This window comes from Dermochelys coriacea, chromosome 1 (assembly GCF_009764565.3).
Source record: "Dermochelys coriacea isolate rDerCor1 chromosome 1, rDerCor1.pri.v4, whole genome shotgun sequence".
Classification (NCBI taxonomy): domain Eukaryota; kingdom Metazoa; phylum Chordata; order Testudines; family Dermochelyidae; genus Dermochelys; species Dermochelys coriacea.
In genome coordinates, this window is record NC_050068.2 from 5,598,633 (window position 1) to 5,622,887 (window position 24,255).

Consider the following 24,255-nt stretch of genomic DNA (forward strand, 5'->3'; position numbering starts at 1 on the left):
AGCCAATGTTAAGCAGGCCTGTGTAGTTGCAGCTCCAGCGCTGGGAGAGAGCTCCCCCAGCGCTGTAATACAACCATCTCTGCGAGGGGAACAGCTCCCGCTCCCAGCACTGTAGCATTATCTACACTGCCACTTTACAGCACTGAAACGTGCAGTGCTCGGGGGGTGTTTTTTCACACCCCTGAGTGAAGAAAGTTTCAGCGCTCTAAGTGGCGATGTATGTTAGGATATAGATATTCAGGCCTGTCTATAAAGGCCTATACTCTAAGAATTTAGGTGTATTCTTATCACTTGGCTAGTTATAGAGGTATAAAAGAAATCAAAATCACTGTCTGCTGGTGTAAGGTCCTTCTCCTACTGTGACAGTCTGAGGCCCTGTGCTTAGGCTAAGGCCTTTGGCTAAGCAGCAGAGGCAGCCATAAGCTGGGAAGCGACCGATCACCTTCTCACATTCCAACCTAGTCACATTGAAATCAGGTGCTATTGGGCTGTTAGGATACGATCCTGTCCTGATAATGCCCATCGCCTCCTGAGAAAGGGAAGAGCCTAGAAGATGTAAAAGGAAACTCAGTTTGACAGCATCCTGTCTGGCAAGAACTGACTTATCAATCGCTGGGATGTGAAATCCTCATTTCTGTGTTGTTCTATCACTGTAGTCCCCATTTCCCTATTGTTTGTCTGTATAATCTCTGTCTGGCTCTGTGATTGTTCCTGTCTGCTGTATAATTAATTTTGCTGGGTGTAAACTAATTAAGGTGGTGGGATATAATTGGTTACATAATCATGTTACAATATGTTAGGATTGGTTAGTTAAATTTCAGTAAAATGATTGGTTAAGGTATAGCTAAGCAGAACTCAAGTTTTACTATAGAGTCTGCAGTCAATTAGGAAGTGTGTGTGTGGGGGGAAAGGGAACAGGGAATGGGGGTGGGGAAGTGGAATCATGTTTTGCTAAGGGCAGGAATGGGAACAGGGACACAGGTGTAAGGCTCTGTGATGTCAGAGCTGGGAAGGGCGACATTAAGGAAGGAAACTGGAATCATGCTTGCTGGAAGTTCACCCCAATAAACATTGAATTGTTTGCACCTTTGGACTTCGGGTATTGTTGCTGTCTGTTCATGCGAGAAGGACCAGGGAAGTAAGTGGGTGAAGGAATAAGCCCCCTAACAGTGTAGACAAAACCATAATATCCTGTGACCAGCAGGGCTACAACTCTACAATATTACTGAGATATTGTACACACCCTCAACATTCTAGACTTTATTACTGTCTTCAGCTAGTTTAAAGGGTTGAGTTAAGGTGCATGATACGCAAATTTAATAACTATTCAAAAAACTAGACCACTGAAGTCCTGTTGCCTTAGTAAGGGAAGTTAAATACACTGAAAGGTAAAAACATTTATTTTAGAACCATCAAACAATTCGCCCAGCCAGATGGATTTGGCTCTTGAAAGGAGACAGCATGTGCAATGCTCTGCCCTCCCTCTGGCCGGATGGCGAAGAAGTCTGCATGTGATGCATACACATAGCCAGTCTGTTCCCCAGGACCTTGGGAGAACCAGGAGCTCCTTGTGAGGGGTCGCTCTAACAGGCACACAAACACTTCTAGTGTGAGCCAAACTCATTAGCTTAACACAACGTGCCCCTGGCCACAACAGACAGAGCACAGGGATGTTTTCCTCACTGCCAAGTTACTGTGGCAAAGGAAATTCATTCATAAGCACAGTAGTAAAATGAGGACAATTGTCTGAAGTGCACAGAACTCATCCTTAAGGTAACAGGCATTAGCATTTTTCCTGTCCACGGTTAGGAAAATTCTATCTACAGTGAATAATGCAAGACTATACAAAAGCACTTAAGTTTCCAGGAAGCTCAGCTGCAAAAGGGATATATATACAGACACACACACACACACACACACACACACACTTCTTATGCGCTACATACTGAAGTAAAACTAGACCTATCTACTCTAGAAGAGATTAAGCTAGATGGAGCAGCCGTGCTGGCACCAGACGGCAGATGCGTTAGGAGCCACACATCAGGCAGTCATCTCGGTTCTCCAGCGAACACACCATGGCTGCTTTGTTCCTCTCCTTCTCCTCCTCTTCCCTGGACACCTTCTCTCTCTCTTTGAGCTTCTCCTTGTTCAGGGTGAACTGGATGGGCTTGGCCGCTGGTTTTGTCCTCAGGTAGTACATGCCTGTCTTCAGGCCCTGCAGAGTGAAAGCACGCAAGTCAGGGAATCATAGCATGACGGAGCTCAGGCTGAGCTGAGACTACTGAGCTACTGAGACACACTTCCCATAAGCCAAGCAGCTGCCCTTGTTAATGGCTCCCCAATAGGAAGTAACCACCCCACAGTATTAGCTAATGATCTATGGCTACTGTGCTAGGATCCATAGATGGGAACAATGCTGGGAGTGTCCCAAGCCACCTAGTCATTCATCTTCAGGGTTGGTCTACTCTTGAAACACTCCAGCTGCGCCAATGTAGACACTACCTATACGGATGGGAGGGGCTCTCCTGTCAGCGTAGGGACTCCCCCTCCCCAAGAGGCAGTAGCTAGGTTGACAGAAGAATTCCTTTGTGGACCTAGTACTACCAGGGGCGAGGCTGATTTATCTACAGGGCTCAAGGGTGTGGATTTTTTAACACCCCTGGGGTGACGTAGCCAGGCTGAACTAAGTTTTAGTGTAGGCCAGGTCCTCAGAAGCAGAGAGATATTGCTGATGGCAATGAAAGGGAAATAGACATTTATTTCTAAGAACCACATGACCCAACTTTTAGTGACAGAACGCATCAATCCAAACGCTATCAACTAGCAAGTAGACTCCTCCACCCACCCCTCCCACATACCTGCTTCCACCCATAGAAGTGCATGCTGGTGAGTTTGCCATAGTTGGGCTCTGCAATATGGATGTTCAGGGACTGGCTCTGATCAATGAAAGCGCCTCTGTCAGCTGCCATTTTGAGGATGGTCTTCTGGGATATTTCCCAGACTGTCTTATAGAGCTGCTTCAAGTCATCTGGAATCTCCGCGATGTTCTGAAGGAAACAGGACCGGTTACTAGGCAGCATTCCCAATGACTGCCTTAATGGCCACATAATAATGGTAACTGGTAACTATCTACTCTGGCTGAAACCAAACCGCACTGCAACTGAACTCTAATGTTACAGCCAACCATTACTGATCCCAAATAATCTGTAAATACACACCCTTAAATGGACATTTTGCCGTCGTAAAGAACAGGCAGGTTCCTTTTTGGGACACTTTAAGGGAGAACGTCATGTTCAACCAGGTGTCCAAGGCAAGAACCCTTTAGCCAATCAGGACAAGAAAGGGAGATGAACTAGTCATTGTTATCCTCCCCACTCAGGGCAAAAGGAAAAAGTGTTATTAGCAGGGCATTCACCCTCAGCATGTTACAGGGAAAGACATTTCAAAGAGAAGGGCACAATCTACTGAGCCCATATAGACTCCTTTGCTTTTCAGGTATGGGTGCCAACATCTACACAGTGGGTTCTTGTTTTAGGTCTATTTGTTGCTCTGAAGTTTCCCCCTTTTACACACACAACTAAGCAGACTAACATTCTCGGGACCGGACAACTTACAGCAGCGGTTCTCAGCCAGGGGTCCACAAGCCCTTTCAATGGGGCCGTGGGAGCCTGTGGCTGAAGCCCTGATTCCCAGCACCCCACCGCGGAGCAAAACCCAGGAGTGTGGGGCTGAGTCCCAGAGCCCCGAGCCTTGGTGCTCCCTCTGGGGCAGAAGCCTTGAGCCCACGGGCAGAGTTGGGGACCTGGAGGGCATTGCCCCCCCACCCCCGAACTGCAATGCAAGAGCACGGCAGTCCTGGGGGCAGCTCCCCTGGCCCCCCATCCCCTCTCCCCACCCCCTGGCCAGGTCAGAGGCGGGAACCCGGAGCTGGGCAGCTGTGGCTCTGGCTGGTGCCATGGAGCAGGCAGCAGCAGCAGCAGCGTTTCCTCCTCTCCTGCTGGTGCCTGGGGTTGAAGCTGCTCCTCTGCTCCCAGCCCACTTTGCTCCAGCAGAGGCAGCAGGTAAGATCCCCCTGGGTGGGGGGGACCCAGCTCTGTGGCTGGCAGACCCCTCCGGGAATAGGGACTGCAGGGGAGTGCTCCCAGCATACAGCCCCTAATACTCCTCTCCCTACACGCTGAGATACACACTCCCTGCACCCTGAGCTGCATAGAGCTATCCCCCTGCCCGCACACAGCCCCTAGTCACCCCCCTCCCTGCACCCAGAGCCACTCCTTGTGCACATAGCCCCTAGCCACTCCCTCCCACTGGCCCCTGCCCCTCAAAAATAGAAGTCAAACTACGCCTGTGCCCAAGGCCCCTGCGGCCCTCCACCCCACCCATGCTGGGCCCTGGAGTTTTTATAGCATGTCAAGGGGGGCCTCAGAGAGAAAAAGATTGAGAACCCCTGGCTTAGAGGGAACAACTCATCCACCTAGTACCTGGTTCTACTAATTAGTAGAAAAGCGTATAACCAGTGGAAACCTCCACTGCACACATTCCAGAAAACTTCAGAAATGGCAAGTTACCCCTGTGGTCAGAAAAATCTTCTAATGCTTCTCACGGAGACACTCGGCTTTGTCAGAACCAGCATGCAACATCCCAGGTCTCCCTTGCACAGAGATGCTGCAAAGACGGAGCAGCGTGAAACACACCCTAAGCACGTGTGGCAGGTCCTGCCCTCCTTCTCGAGTACCTGTGCCAACTCCTGGGAACGCCTGACCTGCTGCCTTTACAGCCACATTAATCCCAGCTCCTCTCACATACCTGCACAGAGCCACTGTGGGCGATGATTTGGTTTTTCATCTCCTCATTCCACAAGCCTCTTTCCGTCAGATCTTTCAACAAGTGTGGATTCGCAATCTGTAGAGAGCGGAGCCCGTTAGACATATGGGGAAGGAAAGAACTGTGTGCTTGCTTAAGCCATCTCCTGCCTTATGGCAGGGATAATTCCCCCTGTAGGAGACACCTCCACCTACATGGTGCAGGTCCCCAAATAGCCACTGAACCCAATCTTACATTCTAAGAAGCTGGCCAACTGTGCTACTCCCCTTTGTCAGATTTTCCCCTTATCTATCCCTAAATCTCTTCCTTAATTTAGCCCCGCCCTTTCCTGCAGTATGACCAATCCCCTAGCATTTGTACGTTAATTACACCTCTTATCAATACACTTAAGTAAATGCTTTATATGCAGAAACCTTTCCTCCTGACATTTATGTGATGAGCCCTGTGACCTCTGAACTTTCCCGAAGGCCTAGGTGTCCTTCCTTACCCCCCATCCCCACCCCACCTCTTTTGCAATCAATCCTGCAGGCAACACTGAGATTTCACAGGGGCCTTCTCCAGCAGAACCAGCATTTCTTGAATTTGTAATTAAGGCCCCTTCAGCATATCCCAGGGCAGTCAAGTTACATACTGTGGCTCTGTATGAACACTCTGGCTTAGTTGTTTATCTTCCTAGGCATGTTTTTGCATGGGAGAGGGACGTACAGGGTAAATAAATTGACTAATACAATGTGCTGCTTCTGTCTTACTGAGCATTGCTAGCTGTCAAAAGCCTGCATGTTTAAAAGCCATTTACCACATTTGTCCCGGCCTCCTTACCTGAAACTCGCCCGAGAGAACTCGGCGTGTGTAGATGTTACTGGTGTAGGGTTCAATGGACTCATTGTTGCCCAAGATCTGAGCAGTAGAAGCAGTTGGCATTGGAGAAAGGAGTAGGCTGTTTCTAACACCATACCTAATGCAGAGAGGCAAGGACAATCAGAGGTTAAAGCTTCAGCCAACCAGAGAAAGACATCAGCAACTGCGAGATGAATCCCACCAGAAAGCACAACCCTAAGCATAGTTTGGAAAGAGGAGAATCAGGGTTCAGCGCAAGGAACTGTGTTGTACATATAGAAAGGGCAAGCAAATTCAGCAGTGCCCTTTCTAACTCCACTTAGGCCCCCTGAATCCTCACCTCCACATCTCTACAGCCTGACTTGAAACCCCTCACGTAGACTGGAAACACAAGCTCAGCATTCACCTACAAGCACTCTGCAGAGTCTGGGTAACCTGTAAATGTAACTCCACCACAGCTATCCTCCTTCTCACCAGAGCTTCCCAAATGGCTCAGTCATGGGAAACAGATCACGGTGGACTGACAAACAAGCACTGTGTGAAAATACATCCTCTTCTCCACAAATTGGTGGGCAGAGGATTTCCCCAAAAAACTTGTTTCCAAGATGATCAGGAGCACCTCCAGGTAAAAGAGAAAAAGCCTTCAAAAACGTGCAGCCTTCTGACAGCCAAGTTGGGCAAACATATCTCGCCTTTCAAAGTAACAGTGGGAAAGATTTGCTGGGGAAAAGCTGAAAGTTAAACCCCTGCAAGTGAATCTTAAAGCATCACGAGGTTTCACATTTGTCTCTCCATGATTCCTGGATCCGATGTGCTCATCTTAGATGGTTTGTTTCCCTGTCAGCCTGCAAACTCAGCCTCTGCTCTTAGAGCCAGATTGGGTTCTTTCCACCTCACACCTATGCAAATGCAGTGACGTATAATCCACTGGAACTGAACAAACAAGTTTATTGGCAATGCACGAACCAGAAAAGCCCAGCTCGCTCAGGATCTCCAGGGCTAGTGGGAATAGGAGACGGTAAAACACTTGTCACTAAAAGCGGATCTGTTGAGTAAGCTGGTGCCATTTCTACACAATCTTTTTCAAAAGAAACCAGCACATTTCAGGCAATTAAAACAGTAATCTCTATCATCATCAAAGGACGTTTGCATCTAACAAACTGAGCAATATTCATTGGGGCATTTACTCACTTGGCAATCTTCTGCTTTAAAGCCTTCCAGTCCCACAGATCAGTAGGGGTGACATTCCACATATCATACTGTAGGATCTAAAAGAACAGAAGCATGGGCTGAGTTAGACAGTGTGATCTTTGGGGCAAGGGCAGGAATTCATCTGTGTTTTGAAGACCACCGTGAAAAGTCAAACAAAAAAGTCACTTCAATACTCAACGCTCAGCTTCAGACAGTTAAGATGCTTTATCGGAATTTTGCAGACCTCTCCCCATCTCTCCAGTCCAATTTTCACTAGTGGATAGTGAACAGCTAGCCTAGTGATTACTCCACCAACAGCTTTAAGTGCCCTCACATTAGCTCTGCTCTACTGGAGACCTGATGCTGTTACTTACGCCTTTGCTGACAGGGCAGCCTTCATAAGTTTCGTACGGCCCATGCTCTTTGGCAAGTTCACAGCTGGATTCCAAAGCACCATAATAAATGGTCTCGAAGATCTGCTGGTTCAACAACTGGGCCTCAGGACTTTCAAAGGGGTATCTCATCAGAATGAACGCATCCGCCAGACCTTGCACTCCAATGCCAATGGGACGATGGCGTTTGTTGGAGAGATCAGCCTATGTTTGAGTGGAGAGAACAATATAAGGTAGAAATCAGAACCACATGACCCTGACCACACATCCACTCACTCCTGTAGCCACCATCCCCTTCAGTCCACACAAAACAGCCTCTCACTTTTCCCTTCCTTGTCCATCAGTCCGGTCAGAGAAGCCGCTCTTTCATTCCCTCTACTAGTTCTTTGTCACCTAATGTGGCATGGGGCCTTGAAGGGGAGGACAAGGGCCATGTCTTCCAAGAGTGACAAGTGACTTTGGGTGTCCAACTTGAGGCCCCTTAAAGGAGTCTGGTGCTCTGAGGGTGGGTGCTCAGCACTTCCTGAAAATCAGGCCCTTTTTAGGAGCCTCAAGCTGGACACCCAAAAATCACTAGTCACTTTTGAGCAGCTTGGCCCTTGTTCTCTCCTTCAAAACCAGCAAAACTCCACTCCAGCCTGGATCTTGGCCATGGTCTCTTACTGCCCCACCCACCAAGGAGGCCAGTCTCACTCTCCCTCAACTATCTCCACACTGCCCTATGCAGAGAATGCCCTCCTAATTTCTCTGCACTAAGCTACGACCCTCTTCACCTCCAAATCATTCCTGAGAGGCATGTCTATGAAGTCCACAAAAACAATCAGCAATAAATAAAACCAAACACCTTGCACTGTTTCCTTCAGCCTTCCTAATGCTCTCTTTCTACCATGCCTGTCTTCCTTTCTCTGTAAGCTCTTCAGGGAAGGGAATATCTATGTCCTATTGTAAGCCATGCAAAGCATTCGTAGGGGAGGATTTACTCCTCTGGAATCTGCTCCAACTAAGCATCCATCGCATCTGGAATTTTCCAAGCTTCAAGGTACTGAGCCAGGTTTCTGCTAAGCCAGGCTACCAATGATGGACTATTGCTGCAGCAGGGTAGACGGGTGTTTTGTTATCACAGTTCTATTTGCAGAAAACAGTATTTGACAGATTCAGAACTCCAGACAATTTTATAGCATGCAATAGCAGGATGAATTTTGCTTCAACCTTAATCCAGCCAGCTGTATAACAGCACCTCCTTTGTTTCCAGACTCTCCGCGTAGTCCTTTCCACCCCCACTCTAGCCCAGCTGCACCCTCCCCCATACCTCTGGCACAGGGTAGAAGTTGATGTCAATTATTTTGTTCAAGTTTCGAACTATGACTTTGGTGACCTCAGCCAGCTTCTTGAAGTCGTAAGTGTGCTCCGATGTGACGTACATGTTCAGGGCTATAGAGGCTAAGTTACAAACAGCAACCTGGAACAACAGCAGGAGCAGAAGCGTCAGCCAGCATTGGGCAATATGAGAAACTAACAGAGTCCCAGCTCCCAGAGCATGTTCTCTACCCAGAGGAAATGGACATGGGGAGGTGAAACACACAGGTCAGTGCAACTGGCAGAGATGGGAGAACATCTGCCTCATCCTATGTATCCCATAGCCCAAGAGTGGCAAGTATGTAGATTGCCTGAAGTCCTCTGACCTCCGTAGGAACACGGAGATGCTGTAATGGATCAGATCTCTAGCTCATCTAGCCCTGTTGCGATAGTGTCCAGTACCAGGCATCTCAGAAGAAAGGGGAGGAATCCCTGTAGGTTTGCTGATATCCCTCAACACTATGGGTGTTCTGCTCACTTTATCTGCAGACAGTCTTGCCTCTCCTTGCCTTCCAGACCCTGATCCCCAACCATTTCCTCCATCACCTTGCTCCGTCACAACATTAGAGTGGCTGATCCCAGCACCAACTGTCCTGGTAGGTCAGGGGTACGCAGGCAGCCTCTCCTTGCTCATTTTTTTAATACTATCCCGCCAGCCCCAGAAGGATGAAACCAACAATTCCTAGAGTGACCTGTGCTTACATGGTGGCTGCGTAATGGGCCAGAGCGTTTGAACTAACCGAGCTGTCTCCTTTAGCTCAGGCAGCAGGGGCTCCTGCTTTTAGATCTAGTGGTCTCAGATTAGACCCCCACTGCCGACAAGCCACTGGGGGCATGGTGTTACACTGGCTATGACCAAAACTGTGCCTGGCACTGGTTCCTTTCCTCATTCTTCCTCCGCTTCACTAGGGACTCTGCTCCTCCAGTGCCCAGAGCAGCTGTCCCACACTCAAGGGACTGAAACCAGACAGCTAGTTGTGTAGGTCTCAGTTATGCTGCATCCTGTTTAGGGCCACACTTTGCTCCAAGACTCTGGAGGTTTCAATGATTCCCTCTTGACCCCATAGAAAACAGGATGCACAGGCTTCACCAAAGCACCAATATAAGCCCCAGCCCCACATAGCGATCCTGAGCCCCACCCACCCTCACAGCAGCCATGGGCAGGTGCAAATGGAGCACGGCACTCCCCACTGAGCCCTTATACCCAACTCTTATAGGGAAACACAAACAGCCTATGGAAAAGTCAGACACACACGATGGCTTCCTAAATTCAACATGCCATTCAGTTTCCCTAGCTGTCTGCCTTGAAGATCCCCTGGCCATGACTCCCAGAACCCCAAGAGTAGGGGAAAAAAACAGGTCAAACAGAAGAACCCATAAAGACAAAGCTTCCCCTCATTTGAAGACAGATTTGTATTCTGAATGTCTGAGCCTCGCCCAAGCACAGCTTCCCCATTGGAGCTGGAGTAAATCCCACATCCCTACCGACCTCGTCTTTGCTGGTGTACTCCACTATTTCTGTGCACAGGTTGCTGCACTTGATGGTTCCCAGGTTCTGCTGGTTGCTCTTCCTATTACAAGAGTCCTTGTACAGCATGTAAGGGGTCCCGGTTTCAGTCTGAGACTCTATGATGGCATACCAGAGCTGCTGGGCCTTCACCACCTTGCGGACACGGCCCTGCTTCTCGTAACTGCAAGACAAAGCAAGCGCTCCTTTATTGCTTATTTCCCTGGGCTCAACAAAGAGCTAATGGGGGGGGGGGGGGGAAGGGAAATCCCTAGTACAATGATGCCTTCACTGGGCGGCCAGATCCTTTCATTTGTGGTCCAGATCTGAACGGGCCAGTCAAATGATTTAAGGGCAGGATGCTGGGTCTGCTCCCACTCACTGGGGGCACGAAGATGACCAGTGCATTCACTCCTGCATGGCAGGCAACTAATGAGGCTAGTCCAACATGAAGCCACCAATCCCCTTACTGAGATTTCTACCCGTTTGCCTTTATTAAACGGAGATCATCGTTCAGGCTTCTCCCCATCTTGGGCAGAATTTCAATTTGGGATAAGGAGACATACCCTCGCTCCAACCTTAATAACCCCATAAACAGAACTCACAGGGTCATGTTAGGACAGAACTGGGCTTTTGAAGTTTGGCTCAAAGTTACCAAATACAGAAAGAGCCACCCATATAAAGAGGGATGGCAACTCAATGAGTGGGAGATGTAGATAGCCAACTCTGCTCATAATTCTGTCCATTCTTCATACCTCTCATACAGTTTCTCAAACTCCTCTCCCCAAACCTCGTCTAGGCCAGGACACTCATTTGGACACATCAATGACCAGTCCTATGAAGGAGAGGAAAAAGATACATAGAAGATCCTTAGATAACCCATCTCCAACAACAGAATGGAAGTCAGCTAATATGGGATAACCAGTGAACACTTCCTAACCTACACACAGTACCAATGCGAAAACTATGAATAAATTAATTTTCCCTCCTCTTGAAACATGGGGCTAACCCTGCAATTTCAGGGGAGGGGAAGGATTATCAAACTAGCCAGAGTTAAAACTATTAAGGTAACTGATTTTAGATAAACCTAAGCCCCCGCTTGAAGGATAATATTCAGTCCTGAATGACTGCTTACTCCTCAAATCAGAACCCACTTTGGAGCACATGCGCACAGCCACAAGAGGGGCTGTTTATACAGGAAAGTTCAATGTGTCGCTTACTGCAGCTTTTCAGCATTTAAAACAAATTTCCGGAGGTTAAAAATTAATCTGAGAACAAGAGGGTGAGTGAACAGTGTTCTGAGGCTGAGCGAAGACATGATGTGGTATAATCGCTGCCCTGCAGCTCACCCAAAGCACTCGGTAGATTATCTGCCTAGCTAAACTGCTCTGCAGCAGTTGTTTTTGGAAGTTCTTTTGCTGGTAAGACGACAGCTCAACAGCAATCTCAAATTCCATCCCAGGGTCGTTCTGCAGACTCTGGAATAATGCTATTGCTCCATTAACCAACCCTGTCTTGCACCAACACATCGCCTCACCTGGTTAGTCTCTACCCGTTTCATGAAGAGATCAGGAATCCAGAGGGCAAAGAAGAGGTCTCTGGCTCGCTGCTCCTCCTTCCCGGTGTTCTTCTTCAGGTCAAGAAACTCAAAAATGTCCAAGTGCCATGGCTCCAGATAGATGGCAAAGGCCCCGGGTCTCTGTCAGACAAAACACAGCCAAGATCGGAACCAGACACACAAGGGAAACACATGGGAGTACGAGTGATGACCACATTGCTGTTGTGGAAACATGGACACCAGCTTTGCACAATTAGATCCTACACGGTTTGGGGCCCAGATAATTTCCCCACATTGTTAGAAGGACCTTGTCTTTCTGAAGTCCCATCAAGGCAGATACACCAGGTGCTAAGAGTCGCTCTCACTTCCTGGGACTGAGTTCTCTGGGGCTGGCCACATTGTGTTTCTGTCAAAAGGAACATGCATCTGAAATTCCCTCATCTCTGGTGTTCAACAAGTGCTGGGCATGTGAAAGACTTCCTTGCCTGGTCATGCTTTCTACTGACTTCTGGATTATTTGTGCAGTGCTTCATTTTTTGCAGGACTCTTTCTGGACAATTTTAGAATTCAACATGAGGCACTCCAGGAGCTACTTATAAACGAGTGGAAGAGGCTGACCTTACAGGTGTGGGTATTTTACAGAAACAGAACTTGTAGCCTCCCAGTAGGAGTTGTCGGGGCCAACAACAATTAGTTTAGAGAGAGCTGGACAAATTTACAAGTGTAATTGTATGATGTGATTGCTTGTGATGGTGTGGGGCAGATCTCAACAGTTCTGGGGCTTGCTTCTAGTTTATGTATTATGTCCTAAAAGCTCACACTCTAGGGTTTCAGCTAGCCACCTGCAGGATCAGGAAGGGATTCCCTCTCCCTCCTAGTGTATTCTGGGCGGGTTTATCATCTTCCTCTGAAGCATGAGGGATGGCCACAGCTGGAGATGGGACATTGGATGGTTTGGGCCAGGGCAGAGGTAGCACCAAGCATGCTCTCTCTCAGGTGCTTAGCTGGCTGGTTCTTGCTTGCATGCTCAGAGTCCAAGAGATCACCATATGTGGGTGAGTGAGGAATTTCTCCCCAGGTCAGATTGTCACCGACCTTGCGAGTGTAGGGTGGGATTTGCCTCCCTCTGCAGTGGGTTGATATGGGTCACTTGCCAGGATTATCTGGGTATACCTCACTTAATCATTTCCCTACCACTGCACGGGCCTCATGCACTGGTGCACCTCAGTCCCTGCTGTTCTCTGCCTTTGGTACATACTAGCTGGATCTCCTGTGGGTTGTAATACTTCGGTCTCATTTTGGTTGTTGGATTTAGCGTGAGGCCACTGGGTGAGGGTGGTGGCCTGTGATATACAGTGGTGGGCCCTTCCTGCCTTAAACGCTATGACACTCCTTTCAGAGGATAGGTAGTGAAAGGTACATTTGCACTGTGGAGTTCGTAATGAAGGGAGAACCAAATACTCATGAGATGCGAGCAGGACACTGCTTTTTAGTACATGCCATGTAGAGCCATTGCTCCAGTTCATCAGTGCTAATCATCAATCTTTCCACAGCCCACTACTGGCTTATTAAGACATTCAATTAAGGTTTCCATCTCCACCTTCCTTCCTGGTTGGAAGATGACATACCTTGTTACCCCCTTGATCCACATAGCGGGCAGTGTTATTGTAGACTCTCAGCATTGGAACAAGCCCATTGGAATTTCCATTTGTCTGCAAAGACACATGAAAACCATCAATCTCCGGAAGCTGGTTGGTTTGTGAGGCTGCTCTTAGACAGATTGCCAATGAGACACAGCAAATATCAAGGCCCTAACAATGAAAGCCATTTCTTGCCCAATGCAGATAAAAGCTGGCTACAAGAGAACTAATTTTTTTAATACAACATGGAAGTAATACTCACTGTAAGCTAACAAGGGCTCTAATAAGCATTTGTTTATACAAGCCACATTTTGAATGTGCTTTGCTTTAAATGTGTGTTAAAATACTCAAAAGAATTATTTGGAAACTTGAAAGAGAGATGTTATTGCTCATGCATAAAATGGAGAAATCCAGCAGTTTTTGAGTCCTGAGGTATCTCCTCTCAGTTATTAATTTGTAAAGATATAATTGTCTGATGAAACACTGACTTTTCTTTCTGAACATACCTCAATCTGAAACCAAAGTACTGTAATAGGAATGCTATGTTATCTGGCTTCATACCATAAAAAGAAGGTGCAAGCTACTAGGTTAGATGTACCTGCCGCTGTGGTATACCGGCCTGGTAGCAGCAGTCTTGATTTGACAATGTTGTTTAAACATAGAAGTTTCCTGATACTTGAAGGTATACATCAGCATGGTGTGCCATTTACTCACTTACCCCAGCAATGTAGCTGCCAGTGGCTCGGATACAGCTCACAGCAACACCAATTCCACCAGCAGATTTGGAAATCAGCGCACAGTGCTTTAGAGTGTCATAGATTCCCTCAATGCTGTCATCCTTCATACACAGCAGGAAACAACTGAATGGAAACAAATGGAAGTTGACATCAGATAATTCAAAATCAAAGTGAACAATACCACAGAAGGCATTCAGAAACCTGCCGAGGGTTCTCTGGAATCATTAACGCTTTAGGGGTCAGGTAAGTGAAGCAAAGAATATGATGCAAATTTGCAGAGCATTGTAAAGCTCTCACTTTTTAAAGAAACGCATATGCTCCTGGGAGGCTATTTATCGTGTTTTTTTTAAAAGCCGATTTCTTTAACCTAAGGTATAAATAATACAGACACGAGAACATATTTTAAAAATCAAATCTATTTCTTCCATTTATTTTTGTGTTTTTAGCATCTCAGCTTGGACAATGAATAGGTAATAGCCATAATTAATTTTGTTTCTAGTTAATTTCATTTTTAGGTTCTCATGCACTTCAGGAGAAGGGAGTGTTTAAACAATTTTTAGGAATTAAAAAGAGTTGTGGAACCACTTCTATTGGCCTTAGGCTTCTGTAAAAGATTTTTTTCTTTATATATAAAAAAAAATATACATTTGGGGCCATATTTGACAAATTAAAGATTTTAATTAGGGGTCTCCAAAGTGCAGCTGCCCATTTTAAAAGTTGTCACGGGACATTTCATTTGAAAAGAAACCACCTCCTGCCTAGCACCCTCCTCTGCATATAGCATGAGCCAAGTCTGGCATTCTGAGGTACCTGGACAGCTGAGGTCGGTTGGTGCCAGCATTGAAGAGTGTGGGAGATGCATGGGTAAACCACTTCTCAGATAGGAGGTTGTAGGTTTCAATCGCAGCATCAATGTCATTTTTGTGGATTCCCACAGATACCCTCATCAGCATGTGTTGGGGGCGTTCAGCAACTAGATACCAGAAGGGAGAGAACAGGAACATAAGCATTCCATTTAAAGCTAGTTTTGACAGACACAGATCATGCAAAAAAAGAAGGACTAAAATATGCCACTGAAGAAGCCTGAACAGTCAGAATTCTAGGCCCCAAATTTTTTACCTATACTGAAGTGGTTCAAAACAGAGGCTAACCATTTTCAGGATTCTAGGTATATTATAACAACAGGTTTCAGAGTAGCAGCCGTGTTAGTCTGTATTCGCAAAAAGAAAAGGAGTACTTGTGGCACCTTAGAGACTAACAAATATATTAGAGCATAAGCTTTCGTGCGCTACAGCTCACTTCATCGGATGCATTTATGAAGTGAGCTGTAGCTCACGAAAGCTTATGCTCTAATATATTTGTTAGTCTCTAAGGTGCCACAAGTACTCCTTTTCTTTTTATAATAACCACCACTCTCTTACTATTATGGATGCCCATGAAATTTCAGACACAAGGTGTTGAAACAATTGAAACCGATCATAGGATATCAGGGTTGGAAGGGACCTCAGGAGGTATCTAGTCCAACCCCCTGCTCAAAGCAGGATCAATCCCCAACTAAATCATCCCAGTCAGGGCTTTGTCAAGCCTGACCTTAAAAACCTCTAAGGAAGGAGATTCTACCACCTTCCTAGGTAACCCATTCCAGTGCTTCACCACCCTCCTAATGAAAAAGTTTTTCCTAATATCCAACCTAAACCTCCCCCACTGCAACTTGAGACCATTACTCCTTGTTCTGTCATCTGCTACCACTGAGAACAGTCTAGAGCCATCCTCTCTGGAACCCCCTTTCAGGTAGTTGAAAGCAGCTATCAAATCCCCCCTCATTCTTCTTTTCTGCAGACTAAACTATCCCAGTTCCCTCAGCCTCTCCTAAATCATGTTCTCCAGCCCCCAAATCATTTTTGTTGCCCTCCACTGGACTCTTTCCAATTTTTCCACATAGTTCTTGTGGTGTGGGGTCCAAAACTGGACACAGATGAGGCCTCACCAATGCCGAACAGAGGGGAACAATCACGTCCGTCCATCTGCTGGCAATGCTCCTACCTATACAGCCCAAAATGCTGTTAGCCTTCTTGGCAACAAGGGCGCACTGTTGACTCACATCCAGCTTCTTGTCCACTGTAACCCCTAGGTCCTTTTCTGCAGAACTGCTGCCTAGCCACTTGGTCCCTAGTCTGTAGCAGTGCATGGGATTCTTCCGTCTTAAGTGCAGGACTCTGCACTTGTCCTTGCTGAACCTAATCAGATTTCTTTTGGCCCAATCTGCTAATTTGTCTAGGTCCCTCTGTGTCCTATCCCTACTCTCCAGCGTATCTACCACTCCTCCCAGTTTAGTGTCATCTGCAAACTTGCTGAGGGTGCAATCCATGCCATCCTCCAGATCATTAATGAAGATATTGAACAAAACCGGCCCCAGGAGCAACCCTTGGGGCACTCTGCTTGATATCGGCTGCCAACTAGACATGGAGCCATTGATCACTACCCGTTGAGCCCGATGATCTAGCCAGCTTTCAATGGTATTCTAGCCATGCCAACTTCAGCTCTATTGAGCGTCCAAACACCAAACAGTGAGATTGCAAATGGACTTCTTGTACGGCAATTCGTAAGTTATGGTATCAGCCTGCTGGAGATGAACACATTCTGAGTGTCCTGGTGTATAAGTGGTCTTTGTGCCAATAGGATCCATGTGCTGGATGCATGAAGTGCTCCACGCAGCGATTATTTAAAACAAAACACCCAACTAAACTCAATGTGGCACTGTAACTAATAACTGATTTTAGTACAACTGCAAGCCTTCTCACAGCTATGGCAAAGAGATGCTTGTGTCTTACTAAAAGATGTTTGGGGAGGGAGCGCGTGTGGGTGGAGGGGGACTGCACAAGAAGGTCTTTCTGATGTGGACAAGCAGATTACAAATATGCTGTACCCTCTTGGAAAATAATGGACACTGAAAATTGTGAAGGAAGCTACCTAGCCCCATTCAGCCCGCAGCAGAGAATACATCAAACAGGAACAATCTGTTCTTACCTTTTGAATTGATTTTCAGCAGATAGGAGCGCTCTAGAGTCTTTAAAGAAAGAAAAGCATCTCAGTTACAGTCGTTCAGATTCCAGTTTAAAAGCTGTACCAATTAATGCACAAAGCTCTGGGATCAAAAACCCAACTCTCAAGCAGCTTGGCTCTCCCAATGCCAGGTTTCCTATACAAGCTCAGTTCTCTGCTCTTCTTCAACCTTGTTACAGATACAGCACCTGAGGTGGGCTAGATTCTATCCAGTCATACATCAGCAAGGTCCCTGCCTTGAGGAGTCCGCAATCTTCACAGACAGAGTACAGATAAAGGAGTGAATGCATGGTGAGGTTTAGTACTTGCCTTCGATCCATGGGTTTGGTAGAGGCTGGGGAAGAGAGTACTGTTTCCCTCAATACATTTCCTAATCCTGTCATCATTAATTATGTTTTGTACAGTAGTGCCTAAGGACTAACCAAGATCAGGGCCTCATTGTGCTGGGCACCGAAGAAACACGTAGTAGACAATTGGTGCGCCAGAGTTTACAATCTAATAGACAAGGGTAGGGGAAGTGGATATAACACAAAGAGTAGACAACGCAATGGTGGCAATCATGTTAGTTCCACAAGATTGGGTGGGGGAGGAGGAGAGCTGAAATGGGTTAGCGAGGCAGGGATAAAGTAAATGGGAAAACAAGTAAAGGAAGAGGAGGAAGGTTAAGAGGGGCAGGTGGGGAGACCGGCTGAGGTGAAGACACTGGGGAGGGTAGGAAAGGGAGCTGGAGCAATCAGCACAGGGGACAGAACGTCTAATCAGAAGTGTAGAAAATACTGATGGCATCATCCGTGTCTCTGCTTATGCTGCTGCTCTACCAGCTCGAGTTTCTGGCTGGCTCCTCCCTGAACTTTCCCTTAAGTCCACATAGCTGGCAGGAGGGGGATGCCACAGGGATCCCAGTGCTAGGAGGAGGGGGGTATCTCCCTGCCCAGTTCTGAATTGGGGGGCTGATTTAGTTAGAGCTTCAAGGCGGGCAGAGCTAGGGTTTAAGTGCCCAATCCCATGAAGCGTTGAGCACCCTCAGCTCCTACGTACTTCAGTGGGCATCTCGCAGGGTTGGACTCTAAACTGCTCCCTGAAGAAGTGTGTTTTAAGGGTGGATATGGAGGAGAAAATAGGGGTAACGCAAACTGGCTGTGGGAGGAGGGTCTGTGCAGCAGCATGGAAGAATGCAGAGAGATGAATGGGACGACACGCAGGGGACAGTTGTGCAGCTTGTCTGAACAGTGCGGGAAAGCTTTTATCAGGAATATGAAGACCTGATGTGTTTGGATTTGATTACTCCTTGAGGAACAGCATGTGCAAAGCACAATCTGGCAGAGCGTCCAGTGCCTCTGCTGCAAGGAGCTTACAGCCCAAATGCTACAGTGGAACGCACCTTTGCCCTGGCCTTGTAACACGTCAACCCAGGTCAAAGTGGCTGCAACCTCACACTGGGAAATTCTGCAGACAATCAGGCCAGAGTATTTAGCTTTCACATCATCTACAGCACCCACTTTTCTTCTACGGAGAGAAGCTATTTGGCGTGTAGACTTCAGAGTCATTACAAACAGAGGTGCTGGACTTCAACTGGCCCAGGGCTCTAATACGCATTCATCCTTTCTTCCTGCCTTCCCCTCCAGTAGTTTCAGTTTACGCTGGGACTGTCTCCTGTTCCTAATCCCCAATTAACACAAACTAAAGCAGTCAAGCATGCAAGTCCACCACCATGATTTAGAAGCTGTGCAGAGGCTAAACACAGGAGCATGTCTGCAATGCTGAGTAACTGTGGATCACTTCACATGATCCCAACCAAAACAGCTGGGTTTATTATTCACAACACAAGAGTATACTCCTCTGCAAAATTTTCCATCACCATTCCCTCCTGCCCCCAAGGCCATAAACTCCAAGGATTTAAACGTGCATTATGGATGTCTTGAGGCTGTCAAAAATAGCACTTGTGCTAGATAAAAATGGCACAGTGAAGCTTTCAGAAAATAATGGCATAGCCCTCAGGCACCACAGACAAAGCCAGGCTGAGAAATCATAGAGGAAGGAGCACATGACTCATTCAATTTGGCCACTGTTTTTGGAGGCCTTCTTCACTACTACAGTCTCTTTCTGCAGCAATGAAAATGATTTGTTTTTGTTTTTGTTTTTTTTTTTCCTTAGGTTGTTAAGGCTTTGAAAAATAACAATCTTCGCTTTCACAAGAGATCTGGTCTTTACCTTAAAGCCAAAGTAGTTGTAGGAGAAGTCTCTATCATAGATGATGGCGGAGTTCAGGCGCTGGGAATGAGACAATTCAGAGACTGGTTAAGCACTTAAACTGAGGAAACCATCTACCCCTAACATCAGACTCACTCAGCTTCACATTACCAAAACAACAGTGCTCTTATTGTTCAGTACCTCTGGTTTTCATGCTTCTGGCCTCAACATGACTCCATAGCTACAGGCACCAGGCAGAAAACCAGCATATGCAAGGCTTTCTTGGCTAATGCAGTTGGCATCTTACGCGAAGTATTAATGAAATTCCTCTAAGGGCAACATCCTGGCTTCTGGCCTTGCTCACCCATACACCTGCATTCTAGTTAGACCTCACACAGGAAAACTCAGAACAAAAATCACTCAGGTTACAACCTAAAGGAGACAGATAAACCTCATCTCTCTCCTTGAAAGACTGTTCTCTATTAAATAAATGAGGAGATTGTGATTTTATTAAGTTAAGAGCTGCTCTTTGTCCAACTACCAAATGGGCTTCAGACACTCCAATTTCAGAGTGATGGGGGCCATATAAGAACAGAGATATATGTCCTTGATATAACAGCATCAGAAGTATCCTTCAGTGGTCAGAATTCCAAGTGCTGTTGTCCCTCCACAAGCTCCCCAAAATAGAGCAGTCACCATCTGTGTTAGTTTACATCAGTGTGTGATTTTTTTTTTTGGTCCTACAGCCAACATGGTTTACTTTCATATTTAGAAGTTTAAAGTATCTCTGAACATAGTTTACAGGAACTAGGAACATCAGATCCCATGAAGTGCTACATACATCTTTGTTAGCCAAGACAATGTCTAGTGTTTCCTTGGAGATCATTGGAGAGTGTCTGCCATTATGAGGGTTTACATAATTGTACAAATCTTCCATGACATCTACAAAGGAAATGGAAAGAAGAGTCATAGAAAAGCCATTCTCAGACTTTTATTTACATAGTCTGAAAACTATAATTACAGAAATTGAACATGCCTGGACCACCCCACTTCTCCCAAAGTGTCTTCAAAAAATACACATGTTTGTTCTTCTATCTGTCCAATGGCAGGGAATATCTACTTCTCAGAAGCCCCAAAATAATTTGCTTTTATGAAAGAAATTCTAGGAACACGAAGTGTCCAGTGGTAGTCAGATACATGCTAAATAAGCCTAGTCCATATAAAGTTTACCAGATAAGTTACTTTTAGCCAAGACCTAATTTTTTTTAAATGTATTCTCTTATTGTTACACAGCTGTTTAGGACATCCAGATTTTAACAGTAAATGCTCCTGTAGAAACTATTCATTGAAACATTTATAACAAGACAGGTAACTAAGCTTTCTCCATGTGTGCGCAAAACCACATCATCAAACTCTCTCAGCGTATGTGTGCAGTGTGCCCAGCCATTCAATAGCATCATCATCATCATCAGCCAGGTGTAGAGCTGGTAGAACTAAACGTCTCAGATACATAGACTCAACACTTAATCACTCCTGTTTAAGAACAAGTTTACCATAGTCATATCCTCTAATGCCACAACCCCTTCACTGGCTCCCTCAACAAGGGAGCACAGGCTGTTACTCAAGTGCCCACAGACACACTCACCACTGAACACTTTCTTGGTTTCTTTGTGCAAGTTGGAGACAGCTATCCTTGCTGCTAGGATAGCATAGTCGGGGTGCTTGGTAGTGAGGGTTGCAGCTGTCTCAGCAGCCAGTGTATCCAGTTCCACTGTTGTGACACCACTATATAGACCCTGGATCACTTTCATGGTGATCTGTGCCTAGGGAAATCAGAATTCTGCAGGTTAGCTATCTATGTTTCAGGGACAATACCATCCTTACAGCAACAGTCTAGAAGAACCCCATTTTCCCAATGCCTAGCATCGTATTTTCTGTTTGCAAACAAAGTTATTGCAATATGTGCTTCACTTTAAACAGCAGATGATAAAATGATTTATACTCTCTCACATCTACCCACTGGGATTTTTTTTTTAAATGCCGCTGCACAAGGAGTGGATGTTTTCAGAGAACTATCCACAATGACTCCAAGATCTCTTTCGTGAGTGGGAACAGCTCATTTAGACCCCATCATTTTATATGTATAGTTGGGATTGTTTTCCAATGTGCATTACTTGGCATTTGTCAATATTGAATTTCATCTGCCATTTTGTTGCCAAGTCACCCAGTTTTGTGAGATCCTTTTGTATCTTTTCGCAATCTTCTTGGCACTTAACTATCTTGAGTAGAAGAAAAAGTAACTAACTTCATTATTATTAGCCCAGTCCCCAGGTTGCTATACTAGGAAACCAGAGACCTAGATTTGATTCCTTTTTCTGCCATTGGCTGGGCGCGAGACAACACACCTCTCCATGTGTCAGCTTCCCCAACTGTAAAACAGGGACAATGATTCTCCTGCCTCTTTGTAAAGCTCTTTGAGATCCATGGCTGAGAAGTACTACTTCTTATTTCTAATGCACTGACAGCATCCTAAGTGTTTTACAGACAAAGAAAGACAGGGCCTTTATGACCCAGGGCCCTAATCCTACAATTTACGCCACATGGATGAACTCAGATGTCCATGAAAAGCCCCCTGGAGGTTAATCTGGCCATGCATAGGTACTATGGGGAGCTGCTTGCAGGATCAGGGTCAATATCCTCTCCTAGGCTGCTCAAAAGAATAGGGCAGTGGTACCGTTAAGAGAGGGAAATTTACTTCTGATAAAACTCAAAAGTGTTCTTCGAACAAAGAGAACTAGTACTTCTCATTTTTACCACTCTTTGTCCATGCCAGTCTGAAAGAGATTTTTTTAAAAGCCATGTGATTGCTACACTATTTTAATGTAGAGAAGCAAGATATTCAAGATGAAATGGCAGGGAGCTTCCTAAAACCAGGAACATGATCACTTCAAACCATGTTTGAGGGATCCACCAGAAGGAATTTATAACAGGTAAACACAGATCTCTGTCTCAGACTTTGCACCTGTGAGGGAGAGAAAGCCAAACACAAATCTCTGAAAAATTCAAGTTAAAATAGCATCTCAGAGTTACGAACACCAAAGTTAGGAACTGACCAGTCAACCGCATACCTAATTTGGAACCTGAAATACGCAATCAGGTAGCAGCAGAAAAAAAAAAAAAAAAAAAAAGCAAATACAATACAGTACTGTGTTAAACGTAAACTACTAAAAAAATAAAGGGAAAGCAGCATTTTTCTTCTTCATAGTAAAGTTTCAAAGCTGTATTAAGTCAACGTTCAGTTGTCAACTTTTGAAAGAACAACCCTAAGTTCGGACTTACAAACATTTGAGAGTTACTAATGTTCATAAATCTTGAGGTTCTACTGCATAAAGAAAAGTAAAGGACACAGTGGTTGCCATTAAAAAAGCAGCATTTGTGCCAACATCTCCCCGTACACTAAGAAGGGGAAATATCCGGGTGGACCTGGGTGACAAATGGTGGCTTTTCAATGGCCGCCACCACTGTCGTGCGGTGGAAGGTGGAGAGGTGGATATTAGATGGATGGGATCTGAGTTACTATAGAAAATTCTTTCCTGGGTATCTGGCTGGTGAATCTTGCCCATATGCTCAGGGTTTAGCTGATTGCCATGTTTGGGGTCGGGAGGGAGTTTTCCTCCAGGGCAGATTGGAGAGGCCCTGGAGGTTTTTTTGCCTTCCTCTGTAGCATGGGGCATGGTTGACTGGAGGGAGGCTTCTCTGCTCCTTGAAGTCTTTAAACCACGATTTGAGGACTTCAATAGCTCAGACATGGGTGAGGTTTTTCATAGGAGTGGGTGGGTGAGATTCTGTGGCCTGCGCTGTGCAGGAGGTCGGACTAGATGATCAGAGTGGTCCCTTCTGACCTTAGTATCTATGAATCTATGAGAGGATACAAATCAACTCACAGGATCGACGAAGTCAGCATTGAGTCCATAGCAGAGCTTCTGGATCCGAGAAGTGATCTTGTCGAACATGACGCGCTCGTGGCGCCCATCTACCAGGTGGGAACGGAGGGGAGGAGAGAAAGAGAGACAGGCCTTTATACAGCAACTGGAACGAGACGGCCGGCCACAGGGGTCGGGGGGGGGGCCACCACCGCCTATGGCCCCCGAGTTCTCTCTGCGCTCTCCCCAGGGGCTCTGCGAGCAGCACCTGACGCACCCAGCCCCAGGGGGATCATTGAGGTGGTGGGTGGGGTCCCCATTCAAGGGAAGGGGGACTGGTGGGGACCCAGACGTTAGGGGGCCAGACTCCCAGGAGGCAGGGGTCCCAGTCTCCAGGGGGCCTGCCCCAGGCGTCACAGGGGGCAGACGTCCCCTCATGCGCCAAGGGACAGGACTTGGCCGGGGGCTGGCGTTACGATTGGGGGGCACACGCTCCGGGGGGGGGGGGCTCAGTGCGGTCTGTAGGGCCCCCCCGCTGCAGGAGAGAGGAGGTGGCCAAGGGGGTGGGGGGCAGGGAGCGGCACTAGGCGAAGGGGCCCACGCTCCCGGGGCGGGGTGCCCAGCCCCCTCGGTGGGGGGGTCTCCCCCTGGGGAAAGCGGAAGTGGCTGGGGAGGGCTGGCGTTAGGGGTGTCACGGGGGTGGGGGGCAGAGAGGAGAAGCAGCAGGGGCGCCCCCGTCACACGGGGTAGGGAGCCCCTGGGGCTTGGTGCCAGCGGCGGGGGAGGGGGGCTGGGGGTGTCCAGGGTCCCACACTAGGGGGGGACCTGGGCTCGTTGAGCCCCCCCTCCCGGGGGTGGGGCGCCCGAGCCGGGGGGGGACCCTCTCACCTCGCTTGATCACGTGCATGGCGGCGGCTCGCGCTCTCCGGTGTGCGTGTGAGCTCCGCGCGCGACCGACGGCTTCCCGCTCCCGCCAACGGCGCCGTTGACCCCGCCGCGCCGCCGTACCGCCCCGCCTCCTCCCCGCCCGCTGGAGG

The 24,255-nt window shown here is 47.1% G+C and overlaps 1 protein-coding gene across 1 annotated transcript; it reads right to left on the bottom strand.

The window, feature by feature from the left end:
• Nucleotides 1–1,377: 1,377 nt before the first annotated feature.
• RRM1 (ribonucleotide reductase catalytic subunit M1) lies at nt 1,378–24,255 on the bottom strand. The gene is made up of 19 exons (XM_038375778.2): nt 24,107–24,255; nt 23,240–23,328; nt 20,941–21,118; nt 20,137–20,237; nt 19,317–19,376; nt 17,070–17,109; nt 14,853–15,015; nt 14,024–14,165; nt 13,294–13,377; nt 11,645–11,806; nt 10,863–10,942; nt 10,090–10,291; nt 8,554–8,703; nt 7,227–7,448; nt 6,853–6,929; nt 5,644–5,779; nt 4,807–4,902; nt 2,859–3,047; nt 1,378–2,215 (listed from the first exon to the last, which is right to left on the bottom strand). The coding sequence occupies exons 1-19, from the start codon at nt 24,123–24,125 to the stop codon at nt 2,027–2,029; spliced, it is 2,379 nt and encodes a 792-aa protein (XP_038231706.1). The 5' UTR covers nt 24,126–24,255; the 3' UTR covers nt 1,378–2,026.

What these genes read in the sequence shown, in the direction of transcription:
- RRM1 (XM_038375778.2), bottom strand. An exon ending in ATGCTGACTTCGTCGATCCT is followed by an intron (nt 21,119 to 23,239) that starts GTGAGTTGATTT and finishes TGATTTCCCTAG; the next exon opens with GCACAGATCACCATGAAAGT. An exon ending in AACCAAGAAAGTGTTCAGTG is followed by an intron (nt 20,238 to 20,940) that starts GTGAGTGTGTCT and finishes TTTCCTTTGTAG; the next exon opens with ATGTCATGGAAGATTTGTAC.